Raw genomic sequence first — 23,362 nt, forward strand, 5'->3', positions numbered from 1 at the left:
TACCTTCCAAAAGGCTTCTCAGGAACTCTTCCAGTAYGGCTTCTGCCCTCTCCAAGTCCTGAAAGAGCACTAGTGACTACTCTTGCTGTTATGGCAAACTAATGGTTCTCTTCTTCCAGTTGGGTGGACGTAGCCTTTTTTGCCTCATCTTATTTCCCAAAGTCTTGTACACATTAAGAATGTAACAGCAAAACCCTTTCTATTGGATACATAACTGCCCCCTGGAAGCCACCTTTAATACCAGTTCTATTATGGACTGAATATCWTTGAGTTTTTATTAAAATGAGATCTGTATGAAAGGCTGGCATAAGTAGTCAGAATAATATAAGCACATTTTAACATTTCACGGGAATTCTTCTACAAAAGCTGTTCTTCATTTCAAAAACGTTAGTCCTCTGAAGTGAAGGGACTGGCACAGTAAGGATTCAACAGCCAAACTAACCAACAGGAAGCTGATTTCAATGCCCTAGTTGGCCATGTACTWTAACATCAAATAGTTATTAAAAAAAAAAAAGAGTATTATTCCATTCATTGGCACTAGCAATGTTCCTTCTTAATGATTTAATTTGATCCTCCTGAAGTTTCGTATTAAAATGCAGTACTCACTCAAGGTGTCTACTTTATATGTGGGATAAGGGTAAAAAGGTAATGAAATAGGGAGGAAAGCGCTTCTTAAGTAGAAGCAGCATATTCCCTATGCTCTTTATACGAAGAATGAGACAAGACTTTTGTATGTTTGCGTTTGCATTACACAAACCAAACGTATTCTATTCTTACGAAGCATGAATAACGATAGATCTGCATCTATAAAGCATGAGAGATTATACTGTGCTTTGGCTCATAGGCAACTTGATTACTGACCTTTGTAATAGAACATAGGGAAAAGCCTGTGGTTTAATGTGCATTATTTATCTTTATTACATGCAGAAGTAAACTGGGGCTCTTCTACGCAGGCTCTTTACTATATTAATGCCTTAGACAGTGCTCTGGCATTAACTACAGTGGAAGATCATGTGAAAAACTTCAGGTAAGATTTCCAATGAACAATAGAAAAGCTTATTCAGAATAAAAATACTATCCAATTACATGTAATCTTCTGTTTCCTCCTAACAGACCTCAGTGCATCGTATTAACAGGAGCTCCCATGATCAGACCTGCTCTGCTAGACATCGCACACACTTTCACAAAGAATAACGGACTCTGCATCTGTTGTGAAGTGTATATGGTAAGATCAACTCCTATAAATCTAAAAACTCAGCACCAGTGGGTGCTGCAGATCTCTATTATACATTCCACTCTCACCTCCACACTATGTCCCCACTGATGCTGACCAGCTTCTGTGCAGACCATGAAAGAGATGTGCACTAAGAATAAATTTGTCCTAAGTCTTGACAGGAAAGCTATCAGCTGATTCACGGCCTGCTGGTAAGCACCTCATTGAGATGCATTTCAGAGGTCATAATACAGATGGACAGACAAATGATAAAGATTTGAAAAACTAAATCATTAAAAGTAAAGATTAAAAAAACAGATACAGTAAGGCTGAAAAAATTGAGGCGGTGGAGTACTTTCAAAAGGACACCACAAGAATCAAATTACCTAAGCTCTATTTTCAGTGTTGTCACTGATTTGCAGTTTTGGGTTTGACAAATATTTCAGCTGTGTGGGCAGTGGTTTCTCCAAAATCGTAGCAATGCTTGTTTTGAGGATAAGACCTGGTCATCTGAGATTTTCTAAAGAGAGGAGCAAAGTGTATTTTTAGTTATAAATATACAGGAGATGATGTGCTTTAAGGGATGAAGACATAGTCTTYTGTAAAACACACAAGTGTGCACCATAGAAGAAAAAAATGTAGTTTAAATGTTCAACAACCTTAAAATTTTTTTTTGGGGGGGGCTCATGTCGCTAAAAGAGGCTGCAGAATCTAACTAATAGAGTCAGTCCAGTCAGGATAACGTGTTCCTCTACATGAGCGTAGGAGTAATTCACTTCTTGCTGCCACACTGCAGAAAGGGAATATAAGAGATCTACATGTGATCCTTTCAAATCAAATGAATCTATAAAGAGTGAATGGCTCTAATCCTCTCTACTGCAATTAATAGGAGCTTTGCTGTTGCATTCAGTAAGCACAGAATCAATCCCTACAAGATTCTGAGACTAGGTAGCTTCATAAAGTTAAATTTCAGCAAGTTTTCTGAATTATTAGGCATGTTTCTCTAATATTACCACTTTCAGTTTACTATTTGAAATTTCATTTCAGTCTATAAAAGCCTAAATCTATTGTGCTAGGGTAAGCATTTTCATTATTGTTTTTATTTCTCCAGTAGTTTAAGCTAAATTTAATTTAGTTGGTAATAAATGTGCAACAAAACGAACCTTTGTGATTTCTAAAACTGTGGCAACAAGCTGATGATAAAATGGCTACATGTGGTTAGTAGGAATGTCATAATGTCAACAGAGGACACTTATAACTAGTTTGCTGTCACAGTATAAGCTGGTGAGCTGATGCACATTTCTGTACACAGTACCTTGACTAGGAACCCAGGCATCATGTCAAAGAACAGCCTACAATGTATGTCATAACAAATACAGCAGTACTGCTTAGCCATAAATGCAACATCCAACATGTTTTGCCTCAAAGGCTGAGGTGCCACAAGCTATGCGTGAAGTTTTGGGACAATGTGCCAAAGAGAGCATCTTTCATTTCCTTTTCCCAAAGGGGAGCAAGAAACTTTCTGGGAAGGGCGAATCTGCTTTTACTCTTTGCCTTCACATAAAGTATTTTTTGCAAGGMTGTTTTTTTATCCAGTCTGCAAATTCACTGGACTCACTGCACAGCTGCACTAACATTAACTGATTACAAAAGGATGAATAGGGAAGTATGGCTACGCAAACCACCTTACACAGAACAACCTATCTGTGAAACTGTATCCTTAACAACTCTCCTTGGAGAGAAGAAAAGGGTTAGACTTTTTTTGCTTTTTAAACAGGACATACCCACAAAAAACTTCAACCTGACATGTAAAATCTGCCAGATRATTTCACAGCTTTTCTCAATGCTGTTTTCTGTTTTTTAGATGGAACTAGTCAGAAATTTTATTTAAGGCTTTTTCCATCAGCCAATGCTAATTTACTGAAACTAAACATATTGTAGTTATTTCTTTGTCTATATAAATGTATACTGCATCACATTTTCTTCCAGGAAGGAAAAAGAGTGTCCGTAAGGCTGAAAAATTCTGAGAGAAGGATATTTTGGTTTTATATGGAAAATAATCTTTCCAAAATCGATTTTGAATTAAGCAATTCTTCCTTATACATTTCATTTTGGAGAGAATTTCTTTAAGTTTGTGTTTTTAACAATGTTCTTGAAAAGGAAATAGATTCAAAACTATTTGCTATGGAAAATATCCAACGCTCCTTCAGCTCTTTTAACCAGTTTCTTAGCTTAGCAGAAGCTACTACATACTAACTTCAAAATTTTTAAATATGAATTTTGAAATACAATCTCCTGAGCATAAGTCCCCCAAGCCTTCCAGATTTTATACTATAGTAAATGTTTACTGATTCCTCTAGTTATCTGTTCCTTTGGAACTAAAACAATCACTTTTCAGCATCCTCAAAAACATCAGAGAAAAAAAAAAGGAGAGAGCAAACAAGAAATGACTTCTGCACAAAATTAAGCTTTACAGCAAACTAAACCACTTCCTTGCAACAAACCAGACTGGTACYGCTTGTACAGCCAGGCACATGGAAACTAATTTGTTGGACTCCAAGTGCTGCCAAGCCAACTGCCTCCTTCTGACACATCCAGTCCCTGATAATGTTGGACATGCTCCCAGCGTTTACACTTCTGTCTTCTACTCTTCCTTGGAAAGCAAAAACTATTTGTCCAGCCCAGTATCACTSTATAAACAGGGTCTGAAACCTCCCGAGTGCCCCTATCTGAGATTCACCTTGGCTACAAAAGATCTGGACTACTAATTCTGCTTCATAAAAGACAACATGAAAGGAAATAAACCAGGCTTAGCAAACCTTAACCTCATAAACTGAGGAGCATGGATCTTTGAAATCAATCAAATTCCAGATGTGTGCTCCCCAAACTTATCTCAGTCTTTCCAAGGCTTGGCTTGCAGCCTTCATGTCTTCTCACTAACAGCTTTCCAACAACATGCCCAGCACATACATTTCCAGGGCAGGCCAGCTGCCTGGAGAGGAACTCAGTACGATTGCTTTCAATAAGTTTGGTGTGTTGAACATGTGTCTAAACTCCATTTTGCCCTGACACAAGGAATGCTTTTGTCATTTTGTCATTCACTGCTTTGTCAGAGAAGCACAGTCTGCTGCATGTGAATTTTCAAAATGCTCATAGGCATCAGCATTAGATTGTATTTGTAGTAATTAACGATGTTCCCCAGGGCAGGTCTTTTCRGGACCCAAAGCTAACCCATTCCCCACTATAATGTCAGTGTATCATCTGTCTTGTGTCTTGGATATACAGATGATGGATTTTGGCTAACGAAATTGTGAGGTAATCAAATGACCACTGGAAAGTCCTGCTGACAAAAACATTTGCAACTTTAATTRCATGGCAACAATCCTTTTTTCTTATTACTGGTAGATAGTAGCTTAATATGTATTTATGTATATATGTAATGTATATTTAGACCTGCTGAGCCTTACTTACATAGTCAAGTTGGGGGGGGGAGTTTATTCACTCTGAGATGCTTCATCATACCTTAGATATTTTTCTAAGATGTTACAATCCAGAGTAGTCCTTCTTTCTTGTCAGAACCACCATATTTAAGTAGCATTAACAGCCTCAGCCCTCTCGAACAGAATGTGAATTATGTTAGCAGCAYGGTTCTTTTCAAAGGGTTGAATCTCTGTGGACTCTTTTTGGAAAAGTATTTTTCTGACTCTCTCCCTTTGCTCCCACAGCAGACAAGGTAACTCCTTCAAAGTCACAGTGTGATGTATAATACAAAGCCTTCTTAATAGTATTTTACCGTATCATGCAGGGACCACGCAAGCTGTGTGTTAAGGAGATGAACACTGGCATGGCAGAAAAGCAGGCCTGGCTTACAAAGAACAAAAGAAAAGCCTTTTATGCCGCAGTGGCAGCTGACAGCTTCAGAGATGGAGTCAAAAGTCTCCTTCAAGTAAGCTTTTTGTTTACAGAACACATAGAAGAGTGTTACATCAAAGAATCCCTCTATGTAAAGCATTATTGCTCACTCGTTAAGAAGTCCTACGTATAAATGGAAAATGTTATAAATAGAGAGGGGCATGCTTTGGGTACATACATTTATATTACAGGTTATTTCATAAACAGATCTGGTTCTGGTCTACAGAATTATCAAGCAGACTGATTCTCTCCTAAATAAAAAATACAGGCTATTATATAAAGAGAGGCACCTGTAGGGCAACATATGAATGTCTGTGCAGCCAATACTTGGTGCACTTTAATCTATTGCTTGATATTAAATAATGGAGAAAAATTTTGCAATCACTAAAAACTGAAAATTTATAAGCCTATGGTTTTGCAGAGAGAAGGCCATCCAAATAAAAAGTCATTTGTATTTTTCTATTACTCTAAAGATACAGCAGTTTCCAACAGTCCATTTAAAATGGCCTTAATGAAGGTCACACAGAAGCACTGTTTTCATATTTCCCATTTCCCTCTCACAAATACATGAATACTTAAATGTACATGTGCTGAGGCAAAATGTGGAGAGAACTCCCATCCTTTGCACAAAATACAGCGTTGAAAAGACATTCATGCAAGCTGAGACAGCAGAGAATCAACTAAACACTCTGGGTAATAGTCACCTACTGGTAGCATACTAGGGCTCTTAGTATGCTTGCTGAACAGATGGTACACTTGAGCAAGATGAAATAATAAAAAAGATCCCTTTGTTTTAATCAAAGCCTGGCATGGATATTTTACCTTGAGTTTACCAATTGTCTCAGTAGGAGTTYCTTCTGACATTTTGGAGAACTATAATAGTCTGACGATCTCTTCTTTTCCATTACTACTTAAACACTATCACTGGACCACAGATAGTTCACTTCCAGCAGATGAGAGGATCAGCCCAACTAGGAAAAAAAATGAATAAAACAAGATTCCAATAGTTGTTATCCATTTTCTTTTTGCTAGTATTAAAAAAAAATGTGTAATAACTTGACAAGCTATGTACTTGTGGGTCTCCTCCCCATGATTCCTAATACATTGAATATTAAGGTTTATATGAAAATTAGGTTTGCTGAATTCAGATCTGGTATCTCTTACCTTTTAGTTAAAGTTTTAGCACCCACATCCAGTTTTGGCTGCAATCTAGTATACAAAAAAACATTTATTCTTTCTAAATTCTAATAAAATGTAATTTATCTTTAAACTATGCTCAGCTACTTTTAGATAATCTTCTGGAAAGAATAAAATAAATAAAACAACCATTTCTAAAACAAGGCAAAACAGTTATTCTTAGGAGGGTATCCATTCCTCATTCTCTGCCTATCTGTTTTAAGAGACACCTCAGACACTATTGAGTATTCCAAATCTGATAAAAGCTTTATGTTATTATGTTAGTATAAGCATACAAACAATGCTTGAATTCTCTCTTGATTCCAAGTTATTGAACCATTTTAATGAGAGCATGTCAGAAGAAATGCAAATGAATGTTAATTTAGCAAAATTACATTTCTGTCATCTAAAAATCATTTATAGTTGGGATGATTTAGAGCTAATCTTTCCACTTTCTGCCTGGGTATGGGCATGAAGGACATTCATGAAATGCAATCCCATTGTAAGCGTCTCCAGACCATTACTTCGGTTATCTTTTGCCATTATTTCTCATTTACAGTAAGAACATGTGTGTGTACTTTACCAAAAGCAGTGTTTTAATATTGATAGGCCTCAGGCTTGGGGAGAATGAAACCRAATACCTTGGTGATTGGATTCAAGAAGGACTGGAAAAATGCTACAGATACACAAGTTGAGAACTATGTGGGCATTATACAGTAAGTCACAGTTCAGCATGTTTTTTTTTCCACTTCCTTTAGACTAGATTATAGCATTTCCCTACAGAATATGTAGAAACTATGTAAGAAATCACCTAGAGATCTGGATTCACAAGTGCTAGCTCTGTAGCAGAGGTTTCTGCACATTAAAAAAAGACTCCTTGGCTTCACACTCCTAGTAGGATTCTCTCAGTAAACATCTGGCACTGTCAGAGCTGAGGTGGCTTGACAATGATACAGAARGAAGTTGCACTGCTGTCAGCAGTGCTTTTGCAGAACTGTTTCCCCATTTTTTGCAGGCAGAAGCACAGAGAAAAACAACTTTAATGTACACAMTTAGGGAATATGAGAATATCATGGAATTCTTCTTTTAAGCCAATGCGATAGAGGAAGAATCTTGCTTCAGATCTCATGTGCACCTAATGCTCAGCAGCTTCGTAGGTTGAGATTTAGCTAGGAAACAGTAATTCAAAAACAGGCTTCACAGATTCTTGCTGAAAATCTGCCTGTAAAGCCGCAACAAGCTAAAGATAATCAAACCCACTCAGTTTTTATTTCCTCATAGACTATAAAAATAATTACCTAATGGCAACCTACTACTTAAAAGTGTTTTCATAGAAAGACCACCTATTTCACCAATAGTCTATCTATTCCCATGTCCAATGGCACCTCTTTTATGGCAAAATAAAGTTTGTAGAACTTTGCTTAATCCTCCTAAAATTTTACCCAGAGCAGTCCTGTACACAGCAATAACACCTGCCMGTGAGCACTAACACTTCTATTGATCTTCTCAGGTCAGCATTCATTGGTAAAAGGGGTATCCTTTCATATCTTTTTTTTTTCCCCTCCTTTTTCAGTGATGCATTTGATTTTGAGCTTGGCATGATTATCGTCAGAATTAGCCAAGGATTTGATATATCTCAAGTCCTCCAGGTCCAAGGTATGTAGCGACCAACTAATAGAATTCTATTTAATATCCATACTGGTTACATGCTTAGTTAACAAACTGTTTTTCCATCCTTGTTTCCAAACACATTAATTTAGCCAAGTATTCCTTAGAGATTCCATGATCAAGGAAATTAAACRTAAAGTGTCCAGAAGCTAGAAGATAATATGCAACTATTTTTCACAATTAATGAAAGGGATATCAAAAATTTCAGCTACCAACTGAAAGGTATAAGTGAGACATAATTGTGAAATGGCTAGCACAGACTACTTCCCTTTCAGGAGGAAGACTCTGAATAATCTCTTAGAATCACAATCTGGTACCTAGCATAGTTCCAAGACCCGTAACTTCTACAAGAACACATTGCATCTGCCCTGTAAATTTCAGCCCTGCCCAAAATCCTTGCTGAAGCAGGATGCTCGCTGACAGGGGCTRAAGGTGGCCAAACCTCACAGAGTAAGAAGCTCTGCACTCCAAAGAACACAAGTCCCAAAGCACTTCCAGCACAGGCATGGGCTAAAGCAGTAAAATCTTGCAGAGGCACTGTAACCAGTCACTCTGGAGCATGTTTCCTCCCTGTCCTTGGACTATCTTCCTCATTCCACTTACGTGAGATCTCTTGGACAAGTGGGAATTGGGAAATCGCCACTTTGAAATGCTGTAGCCCAGTAAGTTCCCACCTATGCAAACATGTTGAAACCACAAAAAACGTGAGTTCTCCTTTTCATCTTTTTGTTAATTTTTCCTCAGATTAGTGGTGAGTATATTAGCAGGGAAGAAAAAAAAATCTTCCACCATACCATGACAGTTCAGGGAGATGTGCTATCCTGGTAAAAAGGTAAGAGGAAAGCATGCAGGTGACTGCATGTAAACAAAGGGCTTCTGAGATCTACATACAACTGTTGCCTTTGTTYTTCCTTTTCCCTTTTAGGGCACAAGTGTCTTGCCACTTTCTCAGGGACCCTAGGAAGGGAATGACTCCACATAAAACTCCATCAGAACAATTCTCAAGATTTTCAGTAGGATAATTTTCCCACTTCTCATTAAGTTTGAGCACTTGRGACAGATTCAACCTAAACCTGGAAATTTTACCTAATGTCCCATGTCCTCCTTTCCAGAGAGGCTTTGTATGTTTTAAATGAATTGGATAAAATCTATAGACAAGGAACATACGCAGCAGTAAGAAAGAAGAATGGTGACTCTTTGCTGCCGCCTGCTGTAAATTTGCCTCCCAATTCTCTCTGCAGCATCCCGAGACACAGGCTGCTCTCAGGACTATTAGGGAGAAAACCTAGAAGAATGTAACCCTCTTACTCAATTAAAATAAAAATTAACTCCCCATTAAAAATAAGATAGATTATAGGATTGGGCAACCCCCCAGAGCAAATCACCTTTAAGGATTAAAAGGCTTCAGCAACTCCTTTAAAAAATAAGGATAGATGAATATTTATCTGGCAGACTCCCTGGTAGCTTTATTTGCATGGAGAACTATAGTGCAATACTAAAGGGATTTGAGAAAAGAAATCCAAACTAATCTCTCCTTCCCCTCTCTCCCCCCTCCAGTACCTCAGGGAGAATTGCCTACCTCTTTGCATGCTATATAAGTCAGAAACTGATTAAAATCGGGAAAAGATCATTGTATTCTATTACTCTTGCTTACGAGAGAAACTGAATTTTTAGTTCTGAACAGCTATTAAGTTAGTGGCTATCATCATCTCTAATAATCAGAAGCACCTGGTTGTCAATCTGAATTCTAAGTAAAAGAAATTATAGTAATTGAGAGTGCCAGAGTTAATTATAGCAGATGAGAGTTTTTTTTTTTTTAAAAAAAAACTAAATGAATTTATTTCACTCTTAGTCCATGCCTCACTCAAATAAAATTTTTCYTTTTGAATAAAGGTTTCCTTATGAATAAAGGCAAATGACTATATCACACTAATTGACACCTCACCATAACATATTTCCTAGCAGTATATGGTACCTTTTTCTCAGGAGGCAGCTAATATTGCCAAGATAGATCTGTTCATTTGTATTACTGAATTTACAGAATTGTTTAGCTAAATCTTACATCTTTCCAGCATACACTGAAAAAAAACCACATTAAAACATACTGAAATATTTCAGCATACACACTGATCATGTATTCAGTGTCCTTATATATTTCTGAGAGTTTCAAAGTCCAAAGATCAAGAAACAACTATCAAGAAAATCATGTCCTCTGTTCATAAATTAATGTCTTCTACTCTGCCAGTGGATGTCAAAGAGCACACTTCACAAATTTCAAAGGCAGCAGTAGGTGCCCTAAAGAAAGAACTTGATATATCAGCTTCTCGCTTTAAGAAAGCGACTTTCATACTCTTTGGCGTGGGGGGGGGGGACCAAAAAAAACCGAACAAACAAAAAAAATTAAACAGGTAAAATCTGATGTAACTATAAAATACAGTAATTCTCCCATATCTGATCTGATTAAAAAAAAAAAAGGAAGTCTAAGAGCAGCTGACCAGCACAGTAGTACATGCCATTGCCGTGACAGCCTGAGCACCCTAAATTAGGGCTCAGAGAAGAATTCAGCTTCCTGCTACCTACCAGTTTGCAATGGAAAAGCATTTAAGAGCTCTTCTCCTGGCAGCTTCACATTATATACTAAGTGCCACAACAGCAATTACAACATCACCATTATTTCAATAAGTGATTTAGTTTAAAATAGCAAGTGATGTGTCACCAGTTCCCTTACTTTATTCCCCATATACAGAGGAATTAGAGAAGCTGGAGCAGGAGAGATTGGCACTAGAAGCTACCATTAGAGATAATGAATTTGAAGAAGGAAAACATGGTATCCGTGGATTCTTCAGAAAAGCCAGCAAATTCAGTATCTCAAAACATGAAACAAAAAAGGGTAAGTCCTGCAACGAGCACTCTCTCTCCCCGCCCTGCCCCGATCCTTCAATTCATTGTACTTTCACTGATATACAAACTGGATTTTAACTCTAAAGCCAAAGAACAAGAGCCACCCAGAAGCCTCTGGAACAAGAGAGCTAACCCTATGCACACCTGCCTTAGTTGACCATGACTTTGTCATGTGGCATAGAGTGAGCATCCTCTGCTGGTCAGAGACTCTACCTGGTACGACAAAAGTTAGATGAGGCTCATAATCCTGCTTATTCAAAATCTATTTGTCAAAAATAGCTTGTGGTTATTAATGTTAGATGGACACAGAAAAAGTCTTTTTTAAAAAATAAGCTATTTTTCATTTTTAAACAGAGGCCTCTTTTTCACCTTTAAAATAAGAAATCAGGATGTATACACAACATTCAGGGAACAAGCAATCTCACTTAACATTCACACACAAAAACAGTATCCAGCTGGAAATCAGGTAAAAGTGGTAATACAGCTCTAGGTTCTAAACATGATTTCATTTTAAAAAAACACAAATGAAGGTAGTAAAAGCACTAAAACACACATACAGCAAGCTGTAAAATAACTAACTAATGCATAACCTAAACATATAGGTGATGGCATCAAAATTACACATTCCATATAGTAAAATGACACAGAAGTATAGATAGAATTAAAGGTTTCATTTCACAATTGCTAGGCTGTAATGGTAACGACCCACCTGACGCTGTGTTTGTACGCAGACAAGTATTTTCACAATTTTCACTTGCAGAGACTATTACATCTAGCTGTGCATGCAACTCTCACGGGTATCAAAATGATCTACAGACTGGAAACATAAATGTCATTCTTCTTTACTTGGTAGACCTCAGTTCATTTTTGCAGTAGAATATATTTTTATAACAAATACAACAAAAATGTACACCCTTGCTTCAACTACCCTTTTCAATTTAGTTCAGAAAGGCATAAAGGAAATRCATATTGCACACTTTGGCTCTATATATGAGACAGATGATATTAATAAATATCCCTGCCTCTCCATTTTGCTTATACATTCGTCCTCCCCAGAGCTGTCACATCGTCCAGCACAGATGCCAGAACTGCAGAGGATAGTCAATAAGTGTGCTACAACTATCTTGCCCACACTGTAGGAAYACTGGAAAACTGAACAAAGCGTTTTCAGAACCTCGTAGATTAGAGCAAAACCTCTAGAGAAGCCTGTCTGCTCCATTTTAAATGCTGCTCTGACACCATCTCTTTGAAATCATTGAAAGAAAAGCAGTAATAAAGCCACAGGCTTTAGAAGACAGAATGGAAGGTGATATTGTTAGCACACAGGCAAGAAGGTACATTTTAAAGCCAGCCAAGCAAATAGCAAGCAGCAAAGTGTATTTTCAATTAACACAAACACCCTCTCAAGCACAGGGCAGTTGCCATATATGCTTATGTTTTCTGCCTTCTAGCCTTAGTTCCGCTTGTGTTCTCACTGTACCTCATTAGCTTTGCCCTCCATARCGGTACATTTTAGGGATGTCTGTATTTTACAATAGATAGATAAGCTTGTAAAGCACACAAACATAAATTGTCATTACTTAAAAAAAGATCTATCAGACATTTCCTAATTGTTTTCTTATGTTTCAGTGAATTTTAGGTTAGTTAATAAGATCCAGAGAATAGAAAATGAGGTAACTCTTAAAARTATTACAATTTAATGACACAGTACTATTTAAGCTCAGAAGCTTTAGTTCCTGTTGAAATTGTGTGTACCAGTATACTAGAAGCTCACAGTATCTGTACAGTTAATGTTTTGCAGATTTAGTGTATAGAAAATATATCAGAAACAAATTGGGCACTGCACCTTCAATATCTTGTTTAAAAGTATCCAAAATATTGGCCTTAAAGCAAACATTTATACACTTGCTGAATTTTTAACACGATGGTCAAATGAAAGAGAGCAGATGCATGTGATAGCAATCAAAGAGGTTGCTTCCTAGTTCCTCATCGGGAGCCAAGTGATACACAAAATACTATGATATATTTCTGGGAGGTGTTTTCTTGTTGTTTATGAAGATAGCAGCCAATTTGATTCCTGTAAGTCAATTTACCAAATATACAGAACTGTTCACAAATTGAGGTTTCAATTAGTTCAATACAATTAACAATGGTGAATATCATACAAACATGMCAAATTATAAGAATTATCCATTGTTTTTGAATATTATATAGATAAAGTCATAAACATATTGTTTGTTCATAAGTAAGAGGCAAATTATARTAAGAGCAGATAAAATTTTACTAATCTTCACTCCATTGTTTTGTATCAAATAATGTGTTTTTCCTCGCTCAAGATGAATGAACAGGGGATTGGGGGGAATTCTCTTAAAGCTTTATTATTCACCTGTCTCCCTGTTGCTTCACTTTTCAGTTAACTTTCGCATTTTTATTTCTCACTGTAGAGAGCACCATTAACACAATACAGTCAATGCACGTGGGTGAATTCAATCAGAAGCTGCTAGAAGCCAGCATTCAGTTTAAAAAGAAGCAAGGAAARGGTACAATTGACGTTTGGTGGCTGTTTGATGATGGAGGTAAGGAATTCAAATACGAGAGATTTCTGTGCTACCAAACACAAAAATGTACTTGGTAACCTGCACGAAACTGCTGGCATTCAGATTATGTAGTTAAACTTATCTTAAAATATTTAAGCCAGACAAAAAGGTATGTCCAACATGGCCAATGTGAAGGATGGAGTTTTTTTGTTTTGTTTTTACCATACAATGCACTAATTTGATTTCCATACATTTTGTATATTCTTCCAGGTCTAACAATCCTAATYCCTTACATTCTAACTATCAGAAAGAAGTGGAGAAGTTGCAAATTAAGGATCTTTACTGGAGGAAAAGTCAATAGAATCGAAGAAGAAAAACTGGTGTAAATATGACTATTTTTAATCACTGTTTAAAGAACTTGAATTGATGTTGAATATAAGACATGTATAGCAGAAAGCTTGGAATTCTCACTACAACTGGCTTGTTGCACTGTGGATGATTTTTTTTAAAAAAAAGATGTACATCACATGAAGGTGTCRAACTCATGGCATGGCCCTAAGGATCAGTGTAAATAGTAATTAGCATAGGAAGTTCATAGCCAACAAATTGTCTCATTAACAGCTCATACTCCCTTCTCTGAGAAGAATGTTCTGCAGTCTTAAATGAAAATATCATTAGCTTTATGGGATTTACACAAGACTATCCAGTTAACAGTAAGTAAAACTGCTTCTCAGATGCACRTACCATAGACAGACAGCCCATATAAATACGATTAATCTTGGTAAACTGTAAAGAACTTAAGACCAAGCTGATTTTATTTATCTTTTCTAAAAAGTTTATATTTCTTAATCAATGTTTGCCTTCAAGCAAAACAAAGGTGCTAACCACAAGCTCATCATCATCACTATATATAGGACCTTTTCTTCCAAAGCACTTTACACACTAGAGGAATAGTCATTTCATCACCACAGGTAGCTTGGAATGGTAGCTGCTTAAATATGCACCAAGTTAAAAACAACATATCTAATTAAACTTCAGTGGAAAATAGCCAAGATGGGCGCAAGGACAGGAATTAGAATTTAGCCAGTATCAACAGAATTACAATACGGTGCCTCACAAAGGCAGCTTTCCACAGGGAAGCTTTCATGAGCTTGTGCTTTCACATAAGGCATAAAGTTTTACAGGTCTCTCCATACTCTGTTGTGGACTGTATAAGGATTACCCAGATGTTGCCACACTTAGGTAGAAGAGATTTACAAGTGTTTGTACAAACCATTCTTGAGATTAAAAACAGCTGTGCAGCTCCTCCAGGGGCTGAATACAAGCGCTCTCTATTCCCACAGTCAGGAATCTGCCCAAGCTTGGCTGTTCAGGGCAGCAAAATCCCTGGATCTGGGATTTGAACATAAGGCACTGAATTTCACCTAGAGAGAAAGCAAGAGAATCTGACATCAAATGGGATTTGTTAAAACACAGGCCTTTATACATGTAGTTCCAGTATCCATAATCACTGCTTTTTCTACAAAAGCCAAAATCTAATCCTGCGTGAACAGTGTTGTCAGTATAATTGACAATGACCTAGTTTGTCACCAAGAAAAACAAACACATATATTTTAATCTAAATATTAGTCTTCCTCAGCAGAATATTCATCATACACAACATCCTCAGAAAGACAAATCCAGAGGGCAGTTAGCTATTCTGTTCCCTAGACAGATCTACCAGAACATCCAAGCACAATTCCATCCATTGTATTTGTCAATTCAGAAATAAAATTAATCTAGACTTTTGCTAATGTGTAATTCCCCAATACTAAAACCTTTCCATAGCAGCTGAGACATGGCTCTTCTTGGAGTTCAGAATAGCTATTGTCCCAAAGACTTCAAGATTTATATAAATACTGCATTCTTATTATAAAATAAAATTAAATATAAATTCAAGTCATAAGCAAAAATGAATTTCTATTATGGTCTGCTCTTAGGAACTTTGAGCTTTTCAAATTCCAAAGTTTGCATACAAAAAAAGTTCCCAACCATACTTGAACCAAATGTAGAACTGACCTAACACCCTGCAATCTGAGCACAAACTCACAAACAAAACTCTAAAGCATTCCTCCCGATAACTGGGTAAGAACAAAAACAGTATAAATTCATACTCGAAAAAAAATAGTTGTATATTATACATGAACTTTCTGGATCAAATTTTCACCAATRTATACACTGCTGGTGTTGTATGTACTCTACGCACAGAATTTGTGTAGTAATAGAGTAASAGAAGCCTTCGCAAAGTATTGGGGATTTCTGTCCTACAGTGCTTTAATACATTCCTTTATATTTCAAGCCTTTGCAAATATTTGATCAAAGTACTCTTTCTTCCTAAAATGTAAACACTTTTCCCTCTGTCAATTTTTGTGATTTTCACATTTTCGTTTTCTTTTTTGTGATTTTCACTGATCTTCAGTTAAATGAGATATACTGCAGCAATCATACCAATCTGGTTGTGTAATTGGAAACCGAAACACTAAAGCATATGAAGTAATTTGTCATATAGTTAATAACACAATTGCATTTGATATCTTAACTCACAAATGAGTACTCTTTGATTCAAGGCACTCAAAAACATAGTGATGAAATGTTCTCTYGTTTTCAGGATGGCTTCACTTCTAAGTAAATTCAGAATAAAATTTGCTGACATTAATATTGTTTGTGATATCAACATGAAGCCCAGCAAAGAGAGGTAAGAAACAYTACCAAAATCCATTATTTAGCAGTWGCCCTTTATCAGGAGTTTGTTTCTTTATACTGATCATAAAAGAATCAAAGGATAATAACACAGTGATTTTACRGCAATTATTTTCCAAGAATCTCGAGCAGAGGGGAAAAAAATTTTAAATCACAGTTCAAAGGGTCAGAACTATAGGCAGCCTTTTTCTTTGTGTTGTAATGATAAGACTTAATTTTCATCCAAAAACTAATTAGACATCATAGACAGGAGTCACTAAATTTTATGAGCATCATTTTATGATGGCTTTTAATGTCTGTTTAAGTTGCAGTAGCCTTCATTTCATCATACTGTTCAGCCACAGTTCCTTCATAGACCTGCTTTCGCAGCTGACTTGGTCTTCTGGGTTTTATCATGTTAGGCATTCAGAAACTTAACATTTTTCAGGCCAAACACATGCATGCTCCTCCTTCCCATGAGAACAATACAGCACTCTCCCATCACTCAAATATAATGAAGGTTCAACTGCATATCTTTAAAAGTTAACTCACGTACAGAATAAATGCTCTTAGGTGAGGGAGTTAGAAACAGTACTCAGCTTCATCTCCAAGTGTTAGATATGTTCAGATCCATGCCACTATTAAACATTTTAGTCTTCACAGCATATTAAGAAGTTTTCCCCCTTGTTTTTTAGGTTTGTATTTTGACAATCTAGATAATGATATCCTTCCACATAGAATCATAGAATCACTAAGGTTGGAAGGGACCTCTGGAGATCACCTAGTCCAACCTCCCTGCTCACATAGTAGAGAAGGCCCTTGTTTCATAATCCATTGTAGAGAAACCCAGTGTGGCAGGCAAATACACTTCTCTTTTGCTAATGAGTGAGGAGCATTCCCTTACCTCTGAATTTCTGTTTCTGCGCAATGTAGGCACTGCAGGTCATTCAAATTCTTCAAGACTACCTGCTTTCAAAAGCACAGTTTTACAGAAATAGACTATTTCTTCTGCCTTATTCACAGAAAAGCATATAGTACTTTGATCAGGRAGCAACTGAATCCCCATACAGCTCACAGTATCACTCTTGGTCTTAAAAATCCACTGAAAACAGTCTCGCTTTGCCATATATTCTTCCATCCCATTCCCTACTCCCCCACATTCAATACTTGCAGATATCGTAGTCAAAGGCTCCTCCCAGCCCTTCTTCCGCATGTCAGTGCAGCCTCAGGCTACTCTTTCAATCCCACTGGCACTCCATTCCCTCCCCTGCAACTTTGTAAAACTAGTAGCATATTCACTAGTGTTTCCACAATGTATCGGAGATTTTTAGCTTGGAGATAAAATTTAAACCATATAAATATTTTATTACCAGGTACTTACAAATAGCTAAAGTCCACTTTTTATTAGTCCGCTTTTGATACCCCAATATTTTGTTTTTAACTATACAAACAGTTGTGAAGAATATGATTTCTTCCTCTTTTTTCCAATACTAAGCAATTATTTCACAATGCAAAAAGCTGAAAGAAATGTGCACGCCTTAAAAATTAGAACACAATTCGTATTTGACATTAACATAAAAAGCATTTGCTACATCAGCACCTGCAGAACATAACAAGTGAATATTGTGACTAGACATTTGCTAGACCACTGTGTTTCCCTCCCAGCTGGCATCCATTTATTTCACTAAGGGGACTATCACTATTTTACATATGGAAATAGGCACTGAGGATGCGGAAAAGCTGTCAACTTAGCAATGGCAATGTAAAAGGCTATACGGCCCAGGCTTTATCCCTGCTCTGGGCTTGTTGGCCACACAGCAAAGTCAGACCAGTGCCTAGGCCTCGCAYGTCCCTTCACAATGAGGCCAATCCATACAAAGAGCTACAAAAAACAGACATGCATTAAAATGAAAGGGAAGCCTTAAATTAAGGTCACTGTGGCATGGTGGAAATCTCCAGCAAAGGGACAAGCAGGGAAGCATGGAAGGACAATAAACTTACCTGGATGATGTCAGTCAAAGCTTTAAGAAACAACCCAAAARTTACAGAGAAAACATGTATGAAGAATGAACACAGATCTGAGCCTCAACTAGGAAAAAGAAATAAAAACAAAAACCAAAAAACCCTACAGCATTTCTTTCAAACCCTTGCTACGGGAGATACAGTTTCGCTGTGACAGTCGTATCGGTCAAGTCTTTGCTCAAGTTAATGCTAAAACAATCTGAATGACAACTCAGTATTTRTAAGGAGTCCCATATTGACTAGTAACCAATATACTGTGTTTTTGAGTTACCATAGTACTTATTTCAGTATCTATGCTACAACCAGGAAAATATAGTTGCAGGGAATTTGCTGCAATAGGCCAAATGCTGTCTTTATCCTCATATAACCTCAACATATTAAACTAGTACAGACAGAACAGAGAACAATGTAGTTCAAAACAGTCAAATATTTTGCATGTTTTTCAGTTACAGYTCTGTAGTCAACAAGGCCTGCCATACACATGAAATAGTATATTAGTATCCTGCAGTAAGACCTCCTTTGTAATTCCTGTTTCAGCTGGAAATTCTTTGAAGAGATGATTGAACCATATCGCCTCCATGAAAGCTGCAAAGATATAACAACTGCTGAGAAATTAAAGCAAGAGACTCCATGGAAAATTACAGATGCAGAGCTCGAAGCATTCAAGGAGAAGGTAAAGCCTTGCCTACCTTTTTATACTCACACCTTTTCTTACAACATAGACTAAATGTTTGAAGTAATTAGTAAGAAAATGTGGAAAAAACAGATACAGAATTAGAAACACATGACATGCATGAACCTGCCTTTGATATTCAGAAATTGGATTTTTATTGTAAACACTCCAGAGGTATARTACGATTGCATTATTCAGCACTGCATAAGACCGCACTTGGAGCACTCYATAGGTATTTCTACATGGCATCTTCCAGACTGATGAGATCAAGGTCAGCCCACACCTGAAGTTTGCCAGATTAAAGCCAGCTCTAAACCAGAAGCCATAKAGTACTGTGCTGAGCTTCAGCTAGTGAGCTCTGCTCTGCTTTATTAAATTGCTTTGTTGTTTTAGAGCTTGAAACTTCTAAAAGGGCAGGGCAGACATATCCATCCATGCAGCTCTAAACAATTTCTTATGGAATAATACACACACTCCAGGAAAACACTAAAGGATTGCTAAATGGAGCAAAATAATGAAGGATTTTAGCTGTAGTGGCAAGCTCAAGAGTCTGCGTGTATATTTCAAGATAAAAATCTAATATTGTTATCTAAAAGTGCAAGTACAACTCCAGCATTCGCTACTTCGGGAAATTTAGAACTGAATACAGACCCTATGACTGGCTCTCTGAATTTGCCCAAAGCAGAGATTTAACATATTCTTGCTTCAAAGGCAGAGCTAAGTCTAAACCTGCCTACAATGTAAAAGCTCTACCTGCAGTTCAGAGGCACTTTGAGGTTGATGTTGCCTGATCAACATGGCGAATTAGAGCCTGTGTTTCCCTTTAATTTTGTTGGAATGTACCTTTTCAGCAGAGCTGCAAAGGCTTCATCACACCTGTACTGACAGAATACCAAGAACTATTCTCACATTGCCATCCTGAAGAGAACTTGTCCTGCAGCTCACAGAGAACTAATCTAGAGATCTAATTCACRGTTCCTGTTGGATTAACTTGAATGTACTGAGAGTGTAGTTATCTCCACTTAATGGTGCTGGTAACCTCCTCAGCACTGCAAGGATTGTGAGTCAGAGCTTGGAGCTGCTGGAGGTCACAGCTTGCCATATTAACATAAGCTAAAATCAATGGTGATTTGAGATAACAAACGATACCACAGACTGCAGCAGCTGCAAAGCAGGCTGACTGCTCACTGTATTACCCCTTCTATAGATTTGATAGCCAACAAAGTTAAGACAAACAGCTGAAGGCAGACAACTTTTAAAGCAGTTTCAGTATAAATAATCAAAATCTGAGAATCAGAGCCCTTATAATATCCCAGCAAAAAAGATGGGAATAGACTCCCAGATATACATACCCACATACAAAAACAGTGAGGATGCAATAGCAAAAAAAAAAATCATTAAGCTGGGTCTTGTCCACATCAATAACTGAAAAAGCAGGAGGAGGAGAACAAACAAACAAAACAACAAAAACTACATTGAAAGCAGTCAGCAAAATGCAAATGCCAAATCTTTCTAGAAAAGAAGACAAGCAAAAAACAGTTTCAACTACATGCCTGAAAACGCGTGTCCCTCACCTTCAGTGCAAGTAATTTCTGGAAACTTTACGAACTATATCAAAATACACTTAAAATTCAGCAGAAAATAGGTGGCACCATCAGAGATAAGGGGTGATGTTATAAGGTGACTCTCATGAGATAACTGAATAAATTATGAGGATTCTTACTTATATAACAYAGGGTTAAAATGAAAGCAGAATTTTTGTACAGAAGAAAAATCCAAGGTCTGACTGGGAAAAAGACAGTTGTTTATCTTCTCTGGTAAACGGACACARTAATCTGGTTGGCTCGCTTAAGACACATCTGTCTCCCGTGCTGCAAACTGTATGCGACTCTGCCCTATTCTTTTGTTCTGTGACTTGTGTTTTCTTTTAAAAGCTTTGAGAGCCTGAGCATGACTGTAATCTTGACTGAATCTCGAAGAAAACAGACATTCATGCAAATCGCAAAAGTCCACACAAATACATTATATATAAAGCAGCTAATTCTTTTACTCTATAATATATGAAGACCTCCTCCTCTTTTGATTAAGGGAAGAGTTTCTGCTGGGTGGCAAGGTGGCTATTTACACACAGCTGTATAGCCCCAGTGGCATGGAAGCTGGACACCAACAAATTAGATTAGCATTAACCGCCACCAACGGATAGCACAAGAGTCTGCATGCAGCTATACTCTATAGCCAATTGAACACTGAAAAAAAAAGTCTGATCCAGTTCTGGCCCTGTGCCAGTATAAAAATGTCTCTACCCCTAGGAACTCTTAGACAGTTGTCAACAATTCTGGTCCCCAGGTAGCRATACTAAACAAGCAACATACTCCAGAGTCAGCCTCATATTTTGCCATCTCTATCACTTTGGACCACAGAGCCATCCTGACTTCCAGTGGTGCTAAAGCAACAGCAGGAAGTCTTGAGTTAAGAGGCAGTCTAAGTAGGACTGAGGGGCACTGATCTAACTGAATCATTTTTTGATTTTAAAACAGAGTTACCGCCAAGTCCGTTTGAATGAACTCTTACAAGAACATTCTAGGGCAGCTAACCTCATTGTCCTGTAAGTTATACAATTTTGATTTTAACTCAGAATAATCTCTCTGTATAGAGATTTCTGGACTAGACCAGCAGAAAGCTTTTTGTTCAGGCTCGAGAGCAAAAATAACCTAATTTAAGCATCTTTTGAAGGATTTAAATCTGGACTGATGGTTCTCTGGACTGTGCTGAAGAGGAACCTTACTTAGTAGTTCCTTATAGCTCAAAGCAAAGCTCTACCCATGAAAGTGTGTTGCAATCATTATTTACACACCCAGCTCTAAATTTTGTTATCTCTTGTTATTCACCTGYCAAAACCACACATTTTCCTTTCATTTTCCCCAACTATTAAAATTTCAAAGTTAAAGAAAGGATTCTTTGTTTGCACATCATAAATTGAATGGTTAGCCAAATAAACTTGAAATTAGGAAAAAGCATGATGCAATTGCATAAAGAAAAAGCAGTCACCAAGAAACAAATACAAAACCCTATGAAACTATTTTCAGAATCAATTTCTCAATAGAGCCACATTTCCCATACACAAGTTGAATAAATTAGCATTTACGTTGCACAGATAAATCTCTTCAGCTCTATTAACTCAGTCTCCAAAAAGGATGTTATCACATGTTTACAGCAAATTGAGGCATACTGTAAAACTCATCTCAYAGTAATTATATATGAGGAAATGAGCTGATGGACTGCCTAAATATTATATTTTTCTTATGTTTTTTTCATATTTTCCATGGGGTTTACAGTCCTGAACCTGAAAATGCTTCTTTACATATTTAAGGTTAATATCACAAGGACTCCATGTACTACAGTACAACTAATCATGTAATTGGCATTAGCCAGGTGACCAAGAGTTTGCAACTTTTAAGGCCTAATGGTATCTTTTTGCTTTATAAGATTAATGCAGTCATGTAGCCTGATCAAAAATATTAAGCCTGGTATACAAACAGTTGATGTTTTCTACTTAATATTTAGTGAGATGCATGTCATTGTAACAATAATTTCCTTTCTCTTTCTATTGGAACAGGAGCCTGCCAGTGGCAAGAAAAGGAATAGTGTCTGATTATCTTTATATGGCTTGGCTAGAAATTCTCTCAAAGAACCTCCCTCCAGTCTTAATGGTTAGGGGCAATCACAAAAATGTACTGACTTTCTATTCTTAGAAATAGAATATCCCATGCTAGATTTCAACACATGCATTTTTAACAGTAGTGCTTTATTAAAGACACACCTATCCAAAACAGATTTAGAATTTGACCCACTAACAGCAAATTTTTCAAAAATTCAAGACAGAACACGATGAGGAGTTAGACAAGAAAATGTGACTGGTCCCTACTGGTTTTACACTCAAGTACAGTCAAAATAAGGAACACCTACCTATGTATCGCAAGCCTGACATTTTAAAAACACAAACTCACATTCATTTTATACAATCTAAAAAAATGCATTACCTTTTATGCAATCTAAAATCCTTTTGATATTTATCTTAGAAAACAGATCTTATCTTAGAATTTCTAAGATATTTAGAATATCTTAGAAAAGCCAAAAGTAACAGTTACAATACAAAAAGCATTAAATCTATAAATATTTCTTTCATATTGCATTGTCATAGTCGCTAATACACACAGAAGAGGATTAAGATACAATGCATCCACTTGAGAGGTAGAAAAAAACCTGCATGGTAGCCATCAAGTCAAAACCATAAACATAACACAAGTAGAATACTTGTTGTTTAATTGTAGCAATGACAAATTATTACCTATGCCAAAAGCACATGCTTTTACCAAAATTGTTTTCCTAATTTATGTTAATTCAAATGCTTTCTAATCTGACCAATAAAAAGTTATGTATACAAAAACAAGGATTCTATATGACAAGAGCTGTTAATGAATTTTCAAGCTCTGATATACGCAGTGGAATTAAACATATGATTGCAATTATTAAAGGCATAAG

The 23,362-nt window shown here is 36.9% G+C and overlaps 1 protein-coding gene across 3 annotated transcripts in view; it reads left to right on the forward strand.

Annotated features, from left to right (window-relative positions):
- Positions 1–22,572, forward strand: part of SLC12A1 (solute carrier family 12 member 1) — a 47,127-nt gene extending 24,555 nt beyond the window's left edge. For all 3 annotated transcript variants that reach the window (XM_085303414.1, XM_085303415.1, XM_085303416.1), the window contains 12 exons: positions 928–1,027; positions 1,114–1,225; positions 5,019–5,159; positions 6,911–7,017; positions 7,875–7,957; positions 10,716–10,859; positions 13,315–13,446; positions 13,678–13,789; positions 16,055–16,141; positions 18,685–18,820; positions 21,358–21,425; positions 22,437–22,572. In XM_085303414.1, the coding sequence (XP_085159540.1) occupies positions 928–1,027; positions 1,114–1,225; positions 5,019–5,159; positions 6,911–7,017; positions 7,875–7,957; positions 10,716–10,859; positions 13,315–13,446; positions 13,678–13,789; positions 16,055–16,141; positions 18,685–18,820; positions 21,358–21,425; positions 22,437–22,572 (1,358 nt within the window). The remainder of the gene's footprint in view (positions 1–927; positions 1,028–1,113; positions 1,226–5,018; positions 5,160–6,910; positions 7,018–7,874; positions 7,958–10,715; positions 10,860–13,314; positions 13,447–13,677; positions 13,790–16,054; positions 16,142–18,684; positions 18,821–21,357; positions 21,426–22,436) is intronic.
- The last annotated feature ends 790 nt before the right edge of the window (positions 22,573–23,362 follow it).

Source organism: Rhea americana, unplaced genomic scaffold (genome assembly GCF_003343005.1).
Source record: "Rhea americana isolate MKP2758 unplaced genomic scaffold, rheAme1 scaffold_2, whole genome shotgun sequence".
NCBI lineage: Eukaryota > Metazoa > Chordata > Aves > Rheiformes > Rheidae > Rhea > Rhea americana.